At 39.1% G+C, this 15,323-nt stretch overlaps 1 protein-coding gene across 1 annotated transcript in view; it reads left to right on the plus strand.

The window, feature by feature from the left end:
* LOC128653398 (F-actin-capping protein subunit alpha-1) overlaps window positions 1-15,323 on the plus strand; it is an 83,379-nt gene that overhangs the window by 49,747 nt on the left and 18,309 nt on the right. The window contains exons 3-7 of the mRNA XM_053706649.1: window positions 4,864-4,915; window positions 5,982-6,045; window positions 6,664-6,870; window positions 9,854-9,933; window positions 14,437-14,515. Coding sequence (XP_053562624.1) covers window positions 4,864-4,915; window positions 5,982-6,045; window positions 6,664-6,870; window positions 9,854-9,933; window positions 14,437-14,515 — 482 coding nt within the window. The remainder of the gene's footprint in view (window positions 1-4,863; window positions 4,916-5,981; window positions 6,046-6,663; window positions 6,871-9,853; window positions 9,934-14,436; window positions 14,516-15,323) is intronic.

Genomic DNA, 15,323 nt, shown 5'->3' on the forward strand with positions numbered 1-15,323 from the left:
TAGAGTGTGTGAGAGATCTCGCCTCTCTCAGGGTTATCGTACCAGTACCCCTAGCAGAGAGGGGTCTAGGGTACTATTCCAACCTTTTTGTGGTTCCAACGGAGGACGGCACGTTCCGACCGATTCTTCACCTAAAGTGTTTAAACAGGTTTCTGAGTGTTCCATCGTTCAAGATGGAAACGATCAGATCTATTCTGCCCCTAGTTCAAAGGGGACAGTTAATGACTATAGACTTGAAGGACGCTTACCTTCATGTGCCAATCCACAGGAACCACTTCAGGTTCCTAAGATTTGCATCTATGGACCAACACTTCCAGTTTGTGGCCCTTCCCTTTGGTCTGGCGACGGCCCTGAGAGTCTTCACAAAGTTTCTGGGGGCGCTGCTTGCAGTGGCCAGATCCAGGGGCATTGCAGTGGCGCCTTACCTACATCCTGGTTCAGGCGCCGTCTCTCAGCCTCGCTCGCTCTCAGCGATTCACATTCCAGGTGTGGACAACTGGGAAGCGGACTTTCTCAGCAGACAGTCCTTCCATCCGGGGAATGGTCTCTTCACCCCGAAGTGTTTGCGGAGATTTGTCACAGTTGGGGAACGCCGGTGATAGATCTCATGGCGTTCAGACTCAATTACAAACTACCTCGATATGGGTCGAGGTCCAGGGATCCCCAGACAGAGCTGATAGATGCCTTAGCGGGTCCTTGGGGCTTCAGCCTAGCTTACATTTTGCCCCTGTTACCACTTCTACATTGCATAGTGGCACGCATCAAACAGGAGCGGGCCTCGGCCATTCTGATTGCTCCTTCATGGCCGCGGAGGACGTGGTTTGCGGATCTGGTGGGGATGTCATCCTCTCCGCCATGGAGGTTACCCTGTCGCAGGGATCTGCTGTCACAGGGCCCCTTTCAGCATCAAAATTTAGATTCTCTGAGGCTGACTGCGTGGAGATTGAACACCTAGTCTTAGCCAAAAGAGGCTTTTCTGAAAGTGTGATTGATACTCTAATTCAGGCTAGGAAGCCAGTCACTCGTCGCATCTACCATAAGGTGTGGAGGACTTACTTGTCCTGGTGCGAGAAGCATGGACATCCTTGGCATAAGGTGATGTTTTCCAGGATTCTGTCCTTTCTCCAAGATGGTTTGGAGAAGGGTCTTGCCACTAGTTCCTTAAAGGGCAGATTTCGGCATTATCAGTTTTGTTGCATAGGAGACTCGCTGAGCTCCCTGACATTCAATCTTTTGTTCAGGCTCTGTCTAGAATCAGGCCTGTCTTTAGACCGTCGGCTCCGCCTTGGAGCTTAAACTTAGTCCTTAAGGTTTTGCAGAGGGTTCTGTTTGAACCTATGCATTCCATAGGCATTAAGATTCTGTCCTGGAAGGTTCTCTTCCTGTTGGCTATTGCATCGGCATGCAGAGTATCTGAATTAGCTGCCTTGTAATGTGATCCTCCTTATCTGGTGTTTCATGCGGATAAGGCTGTATTTCGCACTGGGTTGGGATTTCTTCCCAAGGTGGTGTCTAACCGTAACATCAATCAGGAAATAGTTGTTCCTTCTTTGTGTCCTAACTCTTCTTCAAAGGAGAGGTTACTTCATAACTGGATGTGGTTCGTACCTTGAAGTTCTATCTTCAGGCTACAAAGTATTTCAGACAGTCTATGTCTCTTTTTGTGGTGTATTCTGGGAAATGCAAGGGGCAAACTTTTTGGTTGAGGAGCTTAATTTGCTTGGCTTATGAGACAGCGGGACATAAGCCTCCTCCGAGGATCACGGCTCATTCAACTAGAGCTGTGGCTTCGTCTTGGGCCTTCAAGAATAAGGCCTCTATGTAGAAAATTTGTAAGGCGGCTACCTGGTCCTCCTTACACACTTTTACAAAGTTTTACAAATTTGACGTTTTTGCTTCTGCGGAAGCTGTTTTTGGGAGAAAGGTTTTGCAGGCTGTGGTGCCCTCAGATTAGGGTCCGCCTTTTTACCCTCCCGGTTTCATTGTGTCCTCTAGAGCTTGGGTATATGTTCCCAATAGTAATGAATGAAGCAGTGGACTCTCCTCCCCTTTAGATGGAAAACATAAATTATGTTTACCTGATAATTTAATTTCCATCGAGGGGAGGAGAGTCCACGGCTCCCGCCCGTATCTCCGTTGGGCGGCCCTACATTTATCATCTTCTGGCACCTTTTTTTACCCTAAATATTTCTCCCACTGTTCCTGGTTCCCTCTGCAGAATGACTGGGGGATGAGGGAAGTGGGGGAGGTATTTATGCCTTTGGCTGGGGTGTCTTTGCCTCCTCCTGGTGGCCAGGTTCTCAATTCCCAATAGTAATGAATGAAGCCGTGGACTCTCCTCCCCTCGATGGAAATGAAATTATCGGGTATGCATATTTTGTTTTTTCAAGCAAAAAAATTACATGTAAATGTTGTTCTTTCATATGCAAGATGTTCCTTTTTTAATTTTAAAATTTCTTTTTATTTTAGAAAAATGTACCCATTTAAATGGCTTTTCATCTTCGCTTCTGATAACACATGTAGCTTTAATTTTTAGAGTGCTGGAGAAACATGGAGCTTGTTTAACCTTTGCAGTGCAGTGGAGATGAAATCATGCAGATATTGTGTCCCTCTCATTGGTAGATAATACATCTGAGGATGATATGTTAATAAATGCCAAATTTGTTTAAAACTCTGGAGCCCTACAATTTTTTCAGCTGCATGGGGGGGATTTCATATATACGAAATCTAAAAACCTTGTGGCCGAGGTTTTAGTAGCTAGGCTCCTGGTGCCTTGGGATTGCAAAGCTATTCTACATTATTTTTGAACAATGTCAAATGAAATTTTATATATGGCAAAAAAAGTTTTCATATAACTGCATGTAATAGACACTACTATAAAAAAAGAATATGCACAGATACTGATATAAAAATCCAGTATAAAACCTTTTAAAAACTTATTTACTTAGAAGCTCCCAGTTTAGCACTGTTGATGAGGTTAGGCTGGGACACCCAGTGAAATGGTCTGAAAAAGCAAGACAAGCATTCACTCCTACCTCCCCCTCCTCTGCATATGAAAAGACCGTTACATAAACTGGGGTGTTAAGACATCAGTATACATCTCTAACTTTGGGGCTTGGTTAGGAGTCTGAAAATCGGCTCAATGTTGCTTAAAAATAAGCAAAACTATACATTTTTTATAAAAAAAAAAAAAACGGGTGGATCATCTACAAAACATTTATGCAAAGAAAAATCTAGTGTATAATGTCCCTTTTAAGTTTTTAAAGGGACATAATACTCATATGCTAAATCACTTGAAACTGATGCAGTATAACGGTAAAAAGCTGACAGGAAAATATCACCTGAGCATCTCTATGTAAAAAAGGAAGATATTTTACCTCAGTTTCCTCAGCTCTGCAGAGTAAGTTCTGTGTAAAAAGTTATACTCGACTGCTGTCCAGCTGCAGGTAAAAAATTTTTTTTAAAAATGAAGAAATGAACAGCAGCCAATCAGCATCAGCAGTGCTGAGGTCATGAACTCTTTTACTGTGATCTCATGAGATTTCACTTAACTCTCATGAGATTTTATTGTAAACTTCCTTACACTGAATAGGGAAATAAGATGAGTGTGCACAAAAGCTTGCTCCTTCCGCTGTCCCGGGACAGACATACTGATTTGTTGCTTAGAAGTCATTTACAATGGGATGTGGCTACTGAGAAACTTTTGAGGTAAAATATCTTTCTTTCTTACATAGAGATGCTCAGCTGATATTTTCTAGTCAGCTTTTTACAGTTATACTGCATCAATTTCAAGTGTTTAAACATTTGGGTATTATGGCCCTTTAATGAAATGCAAAGAAAATTATTTTCCCCCAGTATCATTTGCTTTGGCCATTTAGAGACAGATACAACTGAGCTTGGAGTCTGAGCTAATCAACCATTGCTTAGAATATTTTGTTGTAAAAAATCAATTTTTAGAGTTAAATTACAGGAAAAAATGTTAAAATATCTAATTTAAAGTACATTGGAAACATTTTTTTAACATTTCATAGATAGACATTTCATGGGCAGTTACTCTTTGGCTTTAATGACCCAATTCCCCAGGGCCAGTGATTTTACTCATTAAATATCTGAATCTTATATGCAGCTATATGTAAATATATTTTCTGGTTTCTGAAAAATATTTATTTAGCTGATCAATATTCTGAATAGCTTTGAAGTTTCATAAATTTGTCATCTCTTGCCTTTGTAATTCCAGAATATGTTTAAATAATTTTATTTAGTATGTGGCATTTATTTTACTTCATACTTGCATACCCGTCACAATTGCAACACATTAAAAAAATAATAATTATTAAGATTGACAGATAACATAAAATAACCTTACAGAAATAAATCTTAAAGGGAAACTGAACCCAATTTTTTTTCTTTCATGATTCAGATAGAGCATGCAATTTTGAGCAACTTTCTAATTTACTCCTATTATCAAATTTTCTTCATTCTCTTGCTAACTTTATTTAAAATGCAAGAATGTAAGTTTAGAAACCGGACCATTTTTGGTTTACAACCTGGGTTGTGCTTGCTGATTGGTGGCTAAATGCACCCACCAATAAACAAGTGCTGTCCAGGGTCTGAACCAAAAATTGTCTGGCTCCTTAGGTTAGATGCTTTCTTTTTCAAATAAGTTAATAGGAGTAAATTAGAAAGTTGCTTAAAATTGCATGCTGTATCTGAATCATGAAAGAAAAAAAAAGTGTTTAGTGTCCCTTTAAATTCACTTTATGACTGAGAATGTTGTAAAAGGTGATAACTGCACCTCCTCTGACCTGTCATAGCTTCTGGTTATTCTTCCTAACCTGTCTTCTGTTTATCTTTTGTTATTAGATGTCCGGCTTTTACTCAACAATGACAATCTGCTCAGGGAAGAGGCAGCACAGTAAGTGTATATACATCTTTGCTGATTTGATCTGAGCTTACTATACATCACTGTGTATTTTACCTCTGTTTCAAGCAGAGACAGTTGTATATCTTAGCTGTCTTATTATTGAAGGTCCAATTTTCTCTACAAATTTACGCAATGCTGTGTTTTGAGAGACATACAAAATATCAGTTTAAAGTGATGGTAAATTCAACATTATTGCAAAGTTTCTTTCAAACTAACTTTAAAAACAGAGCAGGCGCTTCATTCATCTCTTCCCTAATATTACTCAATTAAAAGATTATATTCTCAAAAAGAAATCACTATTAGATGCATGCTCTGCCCGCCTCACGCTACAGTGCACTTTTTTTCTGCTGTTCAACACGCTCGCAAAGGGCATGTTTACACACCAAAAAACCTCAATTCACTGCATCCGTGAACGAGCACAGCTGATGCATGCACATTAAAAACATTACTTACATTGAAGCAGATTATGGAACTTTGGGTATTAAGTTCTAGCTAGGGAGCGCCCGTTGACGACTATGTAAAGAACGGGTGGGACGTAGGAAGGACACGCAATTGGTAAATCTAATAGCATATTCCAAAAACCTTACATTTACCTTCACTTTAATTAGGCAATGTGTGGCGTTATGAGGGCTGTCTCCAGTTTGCCACATATTAAACAAAATACTTTGTGTATCTTTATATGGATAAATTATGCATTTCAAAATGTAACATTTGCAGAACTCACTACTTGAATATGGAAACAAAATGCAATATATCAGTTATTTGAGTTTTTATTTTTTATTTTAACCAGCTTGGTAAATACCTTTTATACCTTTACATGTGTTAAAACAAAATCTAAGACTGGAATAGCTGGTAGATAATGTTCCTTTTTTCATATGTATTACATTTTTTCTGGTTTTCTTTGTACTTCAGATGATAAAGTTCTGAATGTCACAATGAGAAATTAAATTAACATAATGACACCTTTTTATGTTCCTTCTGTGTTACGGAACCACATGACTTTGTGCCTGGCTGAATTGTTCTCTTAAGTATAATTTTGTTATCTTTTTCTTTTCAGCGCATTTGCTCAGTATAACATGGATCAGTTTACACCCGCAAAAGTCGATGGATATGATGAAACAGTAAGAAGCACTAACTCCTGACTTCATTGTTCATTCAGGATCTGATGGTTTTGGGATATACTTTGAACTATTTGGGCTTTATTTTTAAGCTTTGCAGCAAGTTACCTGTACTATTTTTTTTTCTTGTATAGTGTGGCCTCTAGCCTAATAATAATAATAATTATTATTATTATTATTCCTCTGTCATTTATTTTAAACAGTGGGAGTGACATAAATATTATTACTACTGTGGCACAAAGATCACCTCAGTCATATATCATTTATCTATTTTAAGTAACATGAGTGACATAAGAAAAAGCAACTACCGTATCTCCCTAATTTTTAGGTCAAGCGGCAGGTGATTTACCAGGGTGATGATTGGTATGAGCGCTCTGTGCCAACTAATCAAAGCCCTGGTAAATGCTGAGAATCAGCATCTGATGTTTGCAGATGGTGCCAATCGCAAACTTGTGAAGAAGGATAAAGCAGCAAGTGTGCTGTGGCTGTATTGCCTCAGTATGCATATCAATTGTGTAATTTTCAGCATATTGTCAGCTAATACATTAAACATTTTTTTCCTTGCATGTAATTAGTAATTTTAGTAAAAAAAAAAAAAAATGTAATGTATTTATTTGACAGGTTCTAATTACGGAACATGGAGACCTTGGCAACTCCCGATTTTTGGACCCTAGGAACAAGATTTCCTTTAAGTTTGATCACTTGAGGAAAGAAGCAAGTGATCCTCATCCTCATGAAACAGAAGTGGCTTTGAAGTCCTGGAGAGATGCATGTGATACTGCACTGAGGGCCTACGTGAAGGATCACTATCCAAATGGCTCTTGCACTGTTAAGTATCCCGTTTTACTGGTGCTTATGGTTAATTCTCATACCAGACCATTTTATCCCTAGTGTCAACCCCTTATACCATAGCCAGCAAACCTATTTACTGCTTCACTCACTTTATTTGTTGTCAGTATTTGTTTTCTTTTGATATTGCTGTTACTCTAAAATTTACCGGCTCAAAGCCAAGAATCTTCTGTAATTAATTAAATTGGATACAGTGGATAAAATATATTCATTTATTAGTAAACGGTTGGTGTATTGGGTGTAACAATAAGGAAACCTAAAAACATTAAATCATTCAGATTTAGAGAGGCTGGAAATAAACGCTGAGAGGTTTCACAGCCATTGCCGTCTCTAAATAAGTAAGTGTGCATGCTTTTTATGCACAGTATATATTTAAATTGAAATAAGTGTGTTCCATTGTTCTGCCTGTACTTCTTAAAAGGCAAAACAAATAGTGGTTACTGCGCTGTGAAACCCTATTAAACCTATGAGAAATAAGAGGGCTCCTCAGCCTCTAAGTGATTGTGAAATTGTGTAAGAAGAATTTGGCCAAAAAACAAAACCAAAAAAATCTTAGATCATAGGCGCTAATGAAAGCTTAAAATAGATTGTGATAAAGTGTACGTGTAAAATAACAAATAATGTGAAATAATACTAAAAAACAGTGTGGTGTGTAAAGCCAAACTTGGCTTGAAAAAAGTGATCAAGGAAATATAGTGTGCAGAATCTGCATATATTTAATATTGATAAAAAATATGAGAATATTGAGCAATACAAATGTAGAGCAATACAAATGTACAAAAATATATACAAAGTGTCATATGCGTTGATCAGGCGCAGAAACAAAGTGTAGTATACATTGGCAACAATAAGAACAATAAATTGATACAAGTATCGATAAGTCAACACTTGTAAACATGAACAGTATTAATGGATAAAAAAACAGTTAAAACACGATATGAAGCACAATTAAAAACAATTAAAAAACAATATAAAAGAACAGATGATATCCAGACGCAATTGGGGTGGATTGACTCGACAAGCCCAACAATAAGTTGTCACAAGATAAGGCTGGAATGAGATAAGGAACCGGATCAGACGGCAGAAAAGGCACCAAATAAAGGTTTTCACTTTTACTTTCACCGGTGTCAAGGCGTGTGGGTCTCCTCTCTCTGGCGAATCCTCCGACAATGACAACACCCCCTTGGATATGGCGTTCCAATATGGCGATGGAATAGGAGCGAGATATTCATCCAAATCGTTTTTTCTTTGCTGATGGGGAGCCGAAGTCAGTCTCTACGGAGGCCCTGGAGGGACAAAACACTTCAAGGGAATAGAGCAACGCGTTTCAACCCATAATCGGTCTTGATCAAGCTCCCGCTGTACTGAACTGCTGACTATTTAAAGCTAATATAGCGATCTGATCTGGCTAGAAAAAGTGGGCGTAACGGTCCTATTCTCGCTCCTATTCCATCGCTTTATTGGAACGCCGTATCCAAGGGGGTGTTGTCATTGTCTGAGGATTCGCCAGAGAGAGGAGACCCACACGCCTTGACACCGGCTCCGGTGTAAGTAAAAGTGAAAACCTTTATTTGGTGCCTTTTCTGCCGTCTGATCCGGTTCCTTATCTCATTCCAGCCTCATCTTGTGACAACTTATTGTTGGGCTTGTCTAGTCAATCCACCCCAATTGCGTCTGGATATCATCTGTTCTTTTATATTGTTTTTTAATTGTTTTTTATTGTGCTTCATATCGTGTTTTAACTGTTTTTTTTTTTTATCCATTAATACTGTTCATGTGTTTACAAGTGTTGACTTATCAATATTTGTAACGTATCAATTTATTGTTCTTATTGTTGCCAATGTATACTACACTTTGTTTCTGCGCCTTATCGACACATATGACACTTTGTATATATTTTTGTACATTTGTATTGCTCTACATTTGTATTGCTCAATATTCTCATATTATTTTTTATCAATATTAAATATATGCAGATTCTGCACACTATATTTCCTTGATCACTTTTTTCAAGCCAAGTTTGGCTTTACACACCACACTGTTTTATAGTATTATTTCACATTATTTGTTATTTTACACGTACACTTTATCACAATCTATTTTAAGCTTTCATTAGCGCCTATGATCTAAGATTTTTTTGGTTTTGTTTTTTGGCCAAATTCTTCTTACACACTTTCACTTCTTAAAAGGGACATTAAACACCTCTAGATATTAATATAAATTGTTTAATTACATGTAGTAAAACTACTTTGTAACATACTTTGATTATTTATTGTGTTTTCCTTTTCTGTAATTTAATTTCTGAATATTGTGGGCTTTCCAATGCATGTTACACATGGAAGTGCAGACACAGCTGTATTCCACACAGCCATTGGTTGCACACCCTAGTAAGCCATTTATACCCATTCCTAATTGGCGTCAGCAGAAAGGGTTACCTAAGTTACAATATGGTGGTGCCCACTGCTTTGTGGACTATAACTTTATCCTTATTTTTTTCAATAATTAAACAACTAATATATCGTTATCAAAAATACATGTACAAATTATTCTCAGGCTAATCTTTGCTTTGAACACATCATTCAAGCAATGATTTATTTAGTGTTTAATGTTCCTTTTATTCTCTTCATTTTCTGGTCATTGATCTTGATAAGATACCATATGAACAAACTTGAGACTTTCTGTCCGAACTTTTTGACACTCTCAGTTGCACTTTGTGACGTCTTGGTTGAGAATTGCTGCACAAACAAGTGTATCTATGGAGTAATGTAAAAACAATCATTTGTATATTTGGGAGTAGGTTTCTGAGATTTGTACATGGTCTGACATTATTACTTATTTTCAAACTTGATTTCATCTTCTCTGCCAAACAGCTCTATGTCCTGAGATAAAAAGGACATTCTAATGCTTCATTTTTTGTTGTAGTTGACTCTTACATTTTTATTTATTTTGTCTTTTCTTGTAGGTCTACGGGAAGACAATAGATGGACAGCAAACCATTATTGCTTGCATTGAGAGCCACCAGTTTCAGCCCAAGAATTTTTGGTATAAATATAATCGATTTAGTGTTTTCCAAACTTTTTTTGTATGTGTGTTAGCAAAAGCTTTTTCTTTCCTAAGATATGGCGAGACCACGGCTTCCTCAATTACTCTTGGGAATATCACTACTGGTCAGCAGGAGGAGGCAAAGTGCACCACAGCCAAGCTGTTGAGTATCACTCCTCTTCACACAAACCCCAGTCATTCTCTTTGCCTTCGGTGCAAGGTGAAGTTTTGGTGTCTGAAGAAGATTTAATCAAGATTTTGTTATTTTGAAAGCCCAGAGTAGGTTTACTCTGATCTTTCTTTTCAAGATTGGGTTTAGCCGTACTCCATGTTAGTCTCTTCAGTAGGGCAGTGGTGGCTTTTAAGCAGTTGTGGGGTGGGCCTCGCTTCGTTTTCCTAACGTGTTGCTGCCCCTATATAGAAAGCCAGAGTAGGTTTACTCTGTCCTTTCTTCTTTCTACAGGTCTCTGTGAGAAGTGGCTTCCTCTCATGTCGGGTAAGCTGTCCTCCTGCCGGACAGCTAGAGGTGCAGGTAAGTGCCATATTTTATATTTTTGGAAGAGTCTCTGGCATTGAAGGGTTAATTTGTAAACTGCATGTATATTGGGACAACAATCCTGAGTTCAGGAAGTGTGCAGGCACTTGGACTGTGACAAGAGAAGGAAATTTAAGTTTTATTATGTTTATTTCCATTTGGTGGCTCAGGGGTTAATTGGTCTGGGACAAATGTACCTATGATTCAATGAATGTTAGTGTGCCTAGAAGGTGCAGTTGCGAGGGTCAGACCATGCTGACTTGCTTTTCCTCACTTTGCTCCGCCTCAGTCGCTAAGAAGACAAGCAATATTTTAGTGAGGGAGGCGGATCTGTTTGAGAGGCGGTTTTTAATGGTAATCGCATGCTTGATCATGCGTGATTTCCTGTCGGCAGAGACCGGAACGGTTGTATTTTTATTATTGCTTCGCAGTTGTGACTCCGTTGGTCAGAAGAGGCAGGTAGGCGTCTCGGCTATAGCTGAGGTGTAGAGTCTGGATCGTATTTACTGCTTCGTTCTTTCCCTGTTAATTTGCAAGCATTTTTCTGCAGTTCCTCTCAATTTCCTGGAGGAGTCTATTTGCAAGCAGAAATTGCTGCCCAGGTATCTTTTGCGGTATCTGTGGCATTAGCTGCTATTCCCATGCTACAGGGAAAACGCAAGAGGAAATTTAGAGATTCAGATAGAAAGGTTTTTGATTTAGGTTCGGGCTACCCAGGTTGCTCTTTCTCATAAGTCTGAAGAGGAAGATACGTCGGTAGCCTCCTGAGGGTGAAATCTCAGATTCAGACAGTGTAATTCCTTCATCTGATGTTGAAGTTGTATCCTTCAGATTTAAGCTTAAACACATCCGTGTCTTGTTAAAGGAGGTTTTGGCTACCTTGGATGACTCAGATACCCCTGTAGTTGTCAACCCTAGGAAATCTAGGACACTTAATTAGTCATTCGATGTTCCTGCCTCTGTGGAGGTGTTTTCCGTGCCAGACCGTGCTACGGAAACTATTGCACAGGAATGGGAGAGACCTGGGATTCCTTTTTTCCTGTCTTTAAAAAGATGGTTTTGATGTATTAGCGCGCAGAGCCTTGTGGCTGAAGTCTTGGTCAGTGGACGTTTCATCTAAGTCCAAGCGTTTGGCGATTCCTTACAAGGGGAAGACCTTGTTTGGACCTGGGCTGGCGGAGATTATTTCTGATATCACAGGTGGTAAAGGATTTTTTCTTCCGCAAGATAAGAAGAATAGGACGAAAGGACGTCTGAGTAATTTTCATTCCTTTCGTAACTTCAGAGGTAAGCCTTCCCCTCCCTCTTCCAAGCAGGAACATTCCAAGCCTTCTTGGAAACCCAATCAGTCTTGGAACAAGAGGAAGCAATCAAAGAAACCCTCAGCTGACGCTAAATCAGCATGAAGGGTTTGCCCTGATCCAGGAGCGGATCAAGTGGGGGCAGACTTTAACAATTTTCCCTAGCATGGGTATGAGATGTCCTGGATCCCTAAACAGGATCTTTCCTCCCTGGGAGTGGTAGTTCCTGTTCTGGTACAGGAACAGGGTCTAGGTTTCTATTCCAATCCTGTTTGTGCTTCCCAAAAAAGATGGAACTTTCCGACCTATTCTAGACCTGAAGTGTCTAAACAAGTTTCTTAGAGTACAGTCCTTTAAGATGGAGACAATCCGTTCCATTCTTCCTTTAGTGCAAGAGGGTCAGTTCATGACAACCATATACCCGAAGGATATGCGTACCTTTTTAAGCGTGGGTTTTCTGAGTCTGTCATTGAGACCATGATTCAGGCTCGCAAGCCTGTTACTAGGAAGATTTACCATAAGATATGGCGTAAATATCTTTATTGGTGTGAATCCAAGGGCTTCTCTTGGAGTAGGGTCAGGATTCCTAGAATTTTGTCTTTTCTCCAGGAAGGTCTGGAGAAGGGTTTGTCGGTCAGTACCCTGAAGGGTCGGATTTCTGCCTGATCTATTTTGCTACATTAGCGTTTGGTGGATGTGCCAGATGTGCAATCCTTTTGTCAGGCCCTGGTCAGAATCGGACCTGAGTTTAAGTCCGTTGCTCCTCCTTTGAGCCTTAACCTTGTTCTTAGAGTTTTGCAGCAGGCTCTGTTTGAGCCTTTGCATTCCATAGATAAAAAGTTATCCTGGAAGGTTTTGTTTCTTATTGCCATTTCTTCTGCTCGGAGAGTGTCGCAACTCTCGGCTTTGCAGTGTGATTCGCCTTATCTTATCTTTCATGCCGATAAGGCGGTGCTTCGTACTAAGTTTGGTTTCCTTCCTAAAGTTGTTTTGGATAGAAATATTAATCAGGAAATTGTAGTTCCTTCTCTATGTCCTAATCCTTCTTCTTATAAGGAACGTTTGTTGCACAACCTGGATGTTATGCATGCTCTAAAATTCTTCCTTCAGGCGACTAAGGATTTTCGCCAGTCTTCTGCCCTGTTTTTTTCTCTGTTAAACGTAAGGGTCAGAAAGCTACTGCTACTTCTCTTTCTCACTGGTTGAGAAGTATAATACGTTTGGCCCATGAGTCTGCCGGACAGCAGTCTCCTGAGAGAATTACAGCTTACTCTACTAGGGCTGTCTCTTCTTGGGCTTTCAAAAATGAAGCTTCTGTGGAACAGGTTTGCGAGGCGGCAACTTGGTCTTCTCTGCATACTTTTTCCAAATTAGATACTTTTGCCTCGGCTAAGGCTTGTTTTGGGAGAAAGGTTCATCAAGCGGTGGTACCTTCTGTTTAGGTCTACCTGTCTTGTCCCTCCCTAGTCCTCTGTGTACTCTAGCTTGGGTATTGATTCCCAACAGTAATTGAGGACATCGTGGACTCACCATATCTTAGGAAAGAAAACAAAATTTATGCTTACCTGATAAATTTATTTACGGATATGGTGAGTCCACGGCCCCACCTTTTTTATTTAAGACAGTTTTTGGACTAACCTCAGGCACCTCTACACCTTGTCTTACTCCTTTTTCTCAATTTACCTTCGGTGGATTGACTGGGGTTTGTGTGAAGGGGAGTGATACTTGGCTGTGGTGCTCTTTGCCGCCTCCTGCTGGCCAGGAGTGATATTCCCAACAGTAATTGGGGACGTTATGGACTCACCATATCCGGAAATAAATTTATCAGGTAAGCATACATTTTTGTTTTTTTCTATTATATTTTACCATTAGAATTACTCTATATACCCAGTACTTTTACATTCATATCCGTTACACACCTAGTGAAGTTACCATTAGCTGTATATATGCCATAATATGCCTGATTTTATTTAATTTTATTATAGAACTTTTAATAAAAAAGCAGTGGTGTTTCCTTAAAACATGCCTTTATTTATAAGTTATATTGTGTAAATAAGAAAGTTCATAACATGCTCCTGGTGAACGTCAGTTTGCAAAATTAATTGTGAACTTTAGAAAACTATAGGAAGAGTTTTGAGTTGTTAAAGGACCATTAACTACAGTATAATTGCATAATCAACAAATGCATAGTAAAAAGATAAGGCGAAAGCAATTTGAAATTACTTCCATTTGCCAGCCCCCTGTATCATGTGACAGTCATCAGCAAATCAGAATCATATATACGTATACACTGTGAACTCGTATACATGCTCCTTAGGTGCTGGTGTCTCAGAAAGTATGCATTTAAAAATGATTGAGCACAATTTGATAAGTAAATGTGATAAGTAAATTGGATTGTTTTTTTTTTTCTTACATTGTGTGCTTTATCTAAATAAAGAAAGAAAATGTTTGGCTTTAGTGTCCATTTAATATGTTGGTTTCTAAATGAAGAAGCTCTGAGATGTCAGCCTCCTAGCTGTGGATGGTTAGCTGAAGTAGATAGGTTGATCTTTAGCATTATATAATTTCTTTTTTACAAGTTCTTTAGCATTATATATTTTATTTTTTACAACTATGAACCAAAATTGACTGGGAACCTAAAATGTATTTATGTTTGGCTTTTGCTAGGAATGGACGTTGGCGGTCTGAGTGGAAATTTACCATCTCACAGTCTTCTCCTCAGTTGGTGGGAGTCCTAAAGATCCAGGTAATTAAATAAATAATACACAACAGACAAATTTTACTGACATGTGCGTGCCTGTTCTAGAGCGCTAAGGTTTATAGTGTAATCAGTTTGTATAGCCTCCAGGAGGCAATACTTTACACAATCCTCCTCACTGTAGCTCGTAGACATCAATTCTGATAGACAAGCAAGGAGAAGCGCTACACTGGAAAGGAAGTGATAAAAGCATTTAATGCAAAAGCCGAATACACACCCACACTAAAAAAATCTTTATTAAGAGCCAAGGTATGCTACAATCCTACATCAAACATATGGTAACAAGATGTACAAGGAGTCCTTCCAATGGGACGACAGCGGTCTCTCAATCCATATATCCTGCCAATCCTTACAAGGTGCACTCACTCTTACTAAGGATTCTATGTTTAAAGTCTTTCTCCCAGTTTCCAGTCTCAAATCAATTCACTCCGCCACTTGTGAAAAGACTCTGCAATATGATACAAAACTAAAAAGCTGAGAAACTGAGAAATTTGCTCCCCAGCTACCCCAAGGGGTAACACCTATAGAAAGGAGGGAGATGTGTGTCCCCTTAGGGTAGTTGGGGAGGAAATTTCTCAGTTAAATCATGGGCAATAAAAAGTATGTAGGACTTGACAGGTTTGCGTGTAAGGATATCACTAAAGAAAAATGTGAGAGAAGCATTAATGTTTTAAGTGATCATGAGAGGAGGGATACTCTGGGAATGTTTGAAAGCAAGAAGTGTCTTTAGTATCCCTGTTTTGTGAATGCAGGAGAGTTCACGATTTTAAAAGAAGGGTATTGATCTGGCGGCATC

Source organism: Bombina bombina, chromosome 3, assembly GCF_027579735.1.
Source record: "Bombina bombina isolate aBomBom1 chromosome 3, aBomBom1.pri, whole genome shotgun sequence".
In the NCBI taxonomy this organism is placed as follows: domain Eukaryota; kingdom Metazoa; phylum Chordata; class Amphibia; order Anura; family Bombinatoridae; genus Bombina; species Bombina bombina.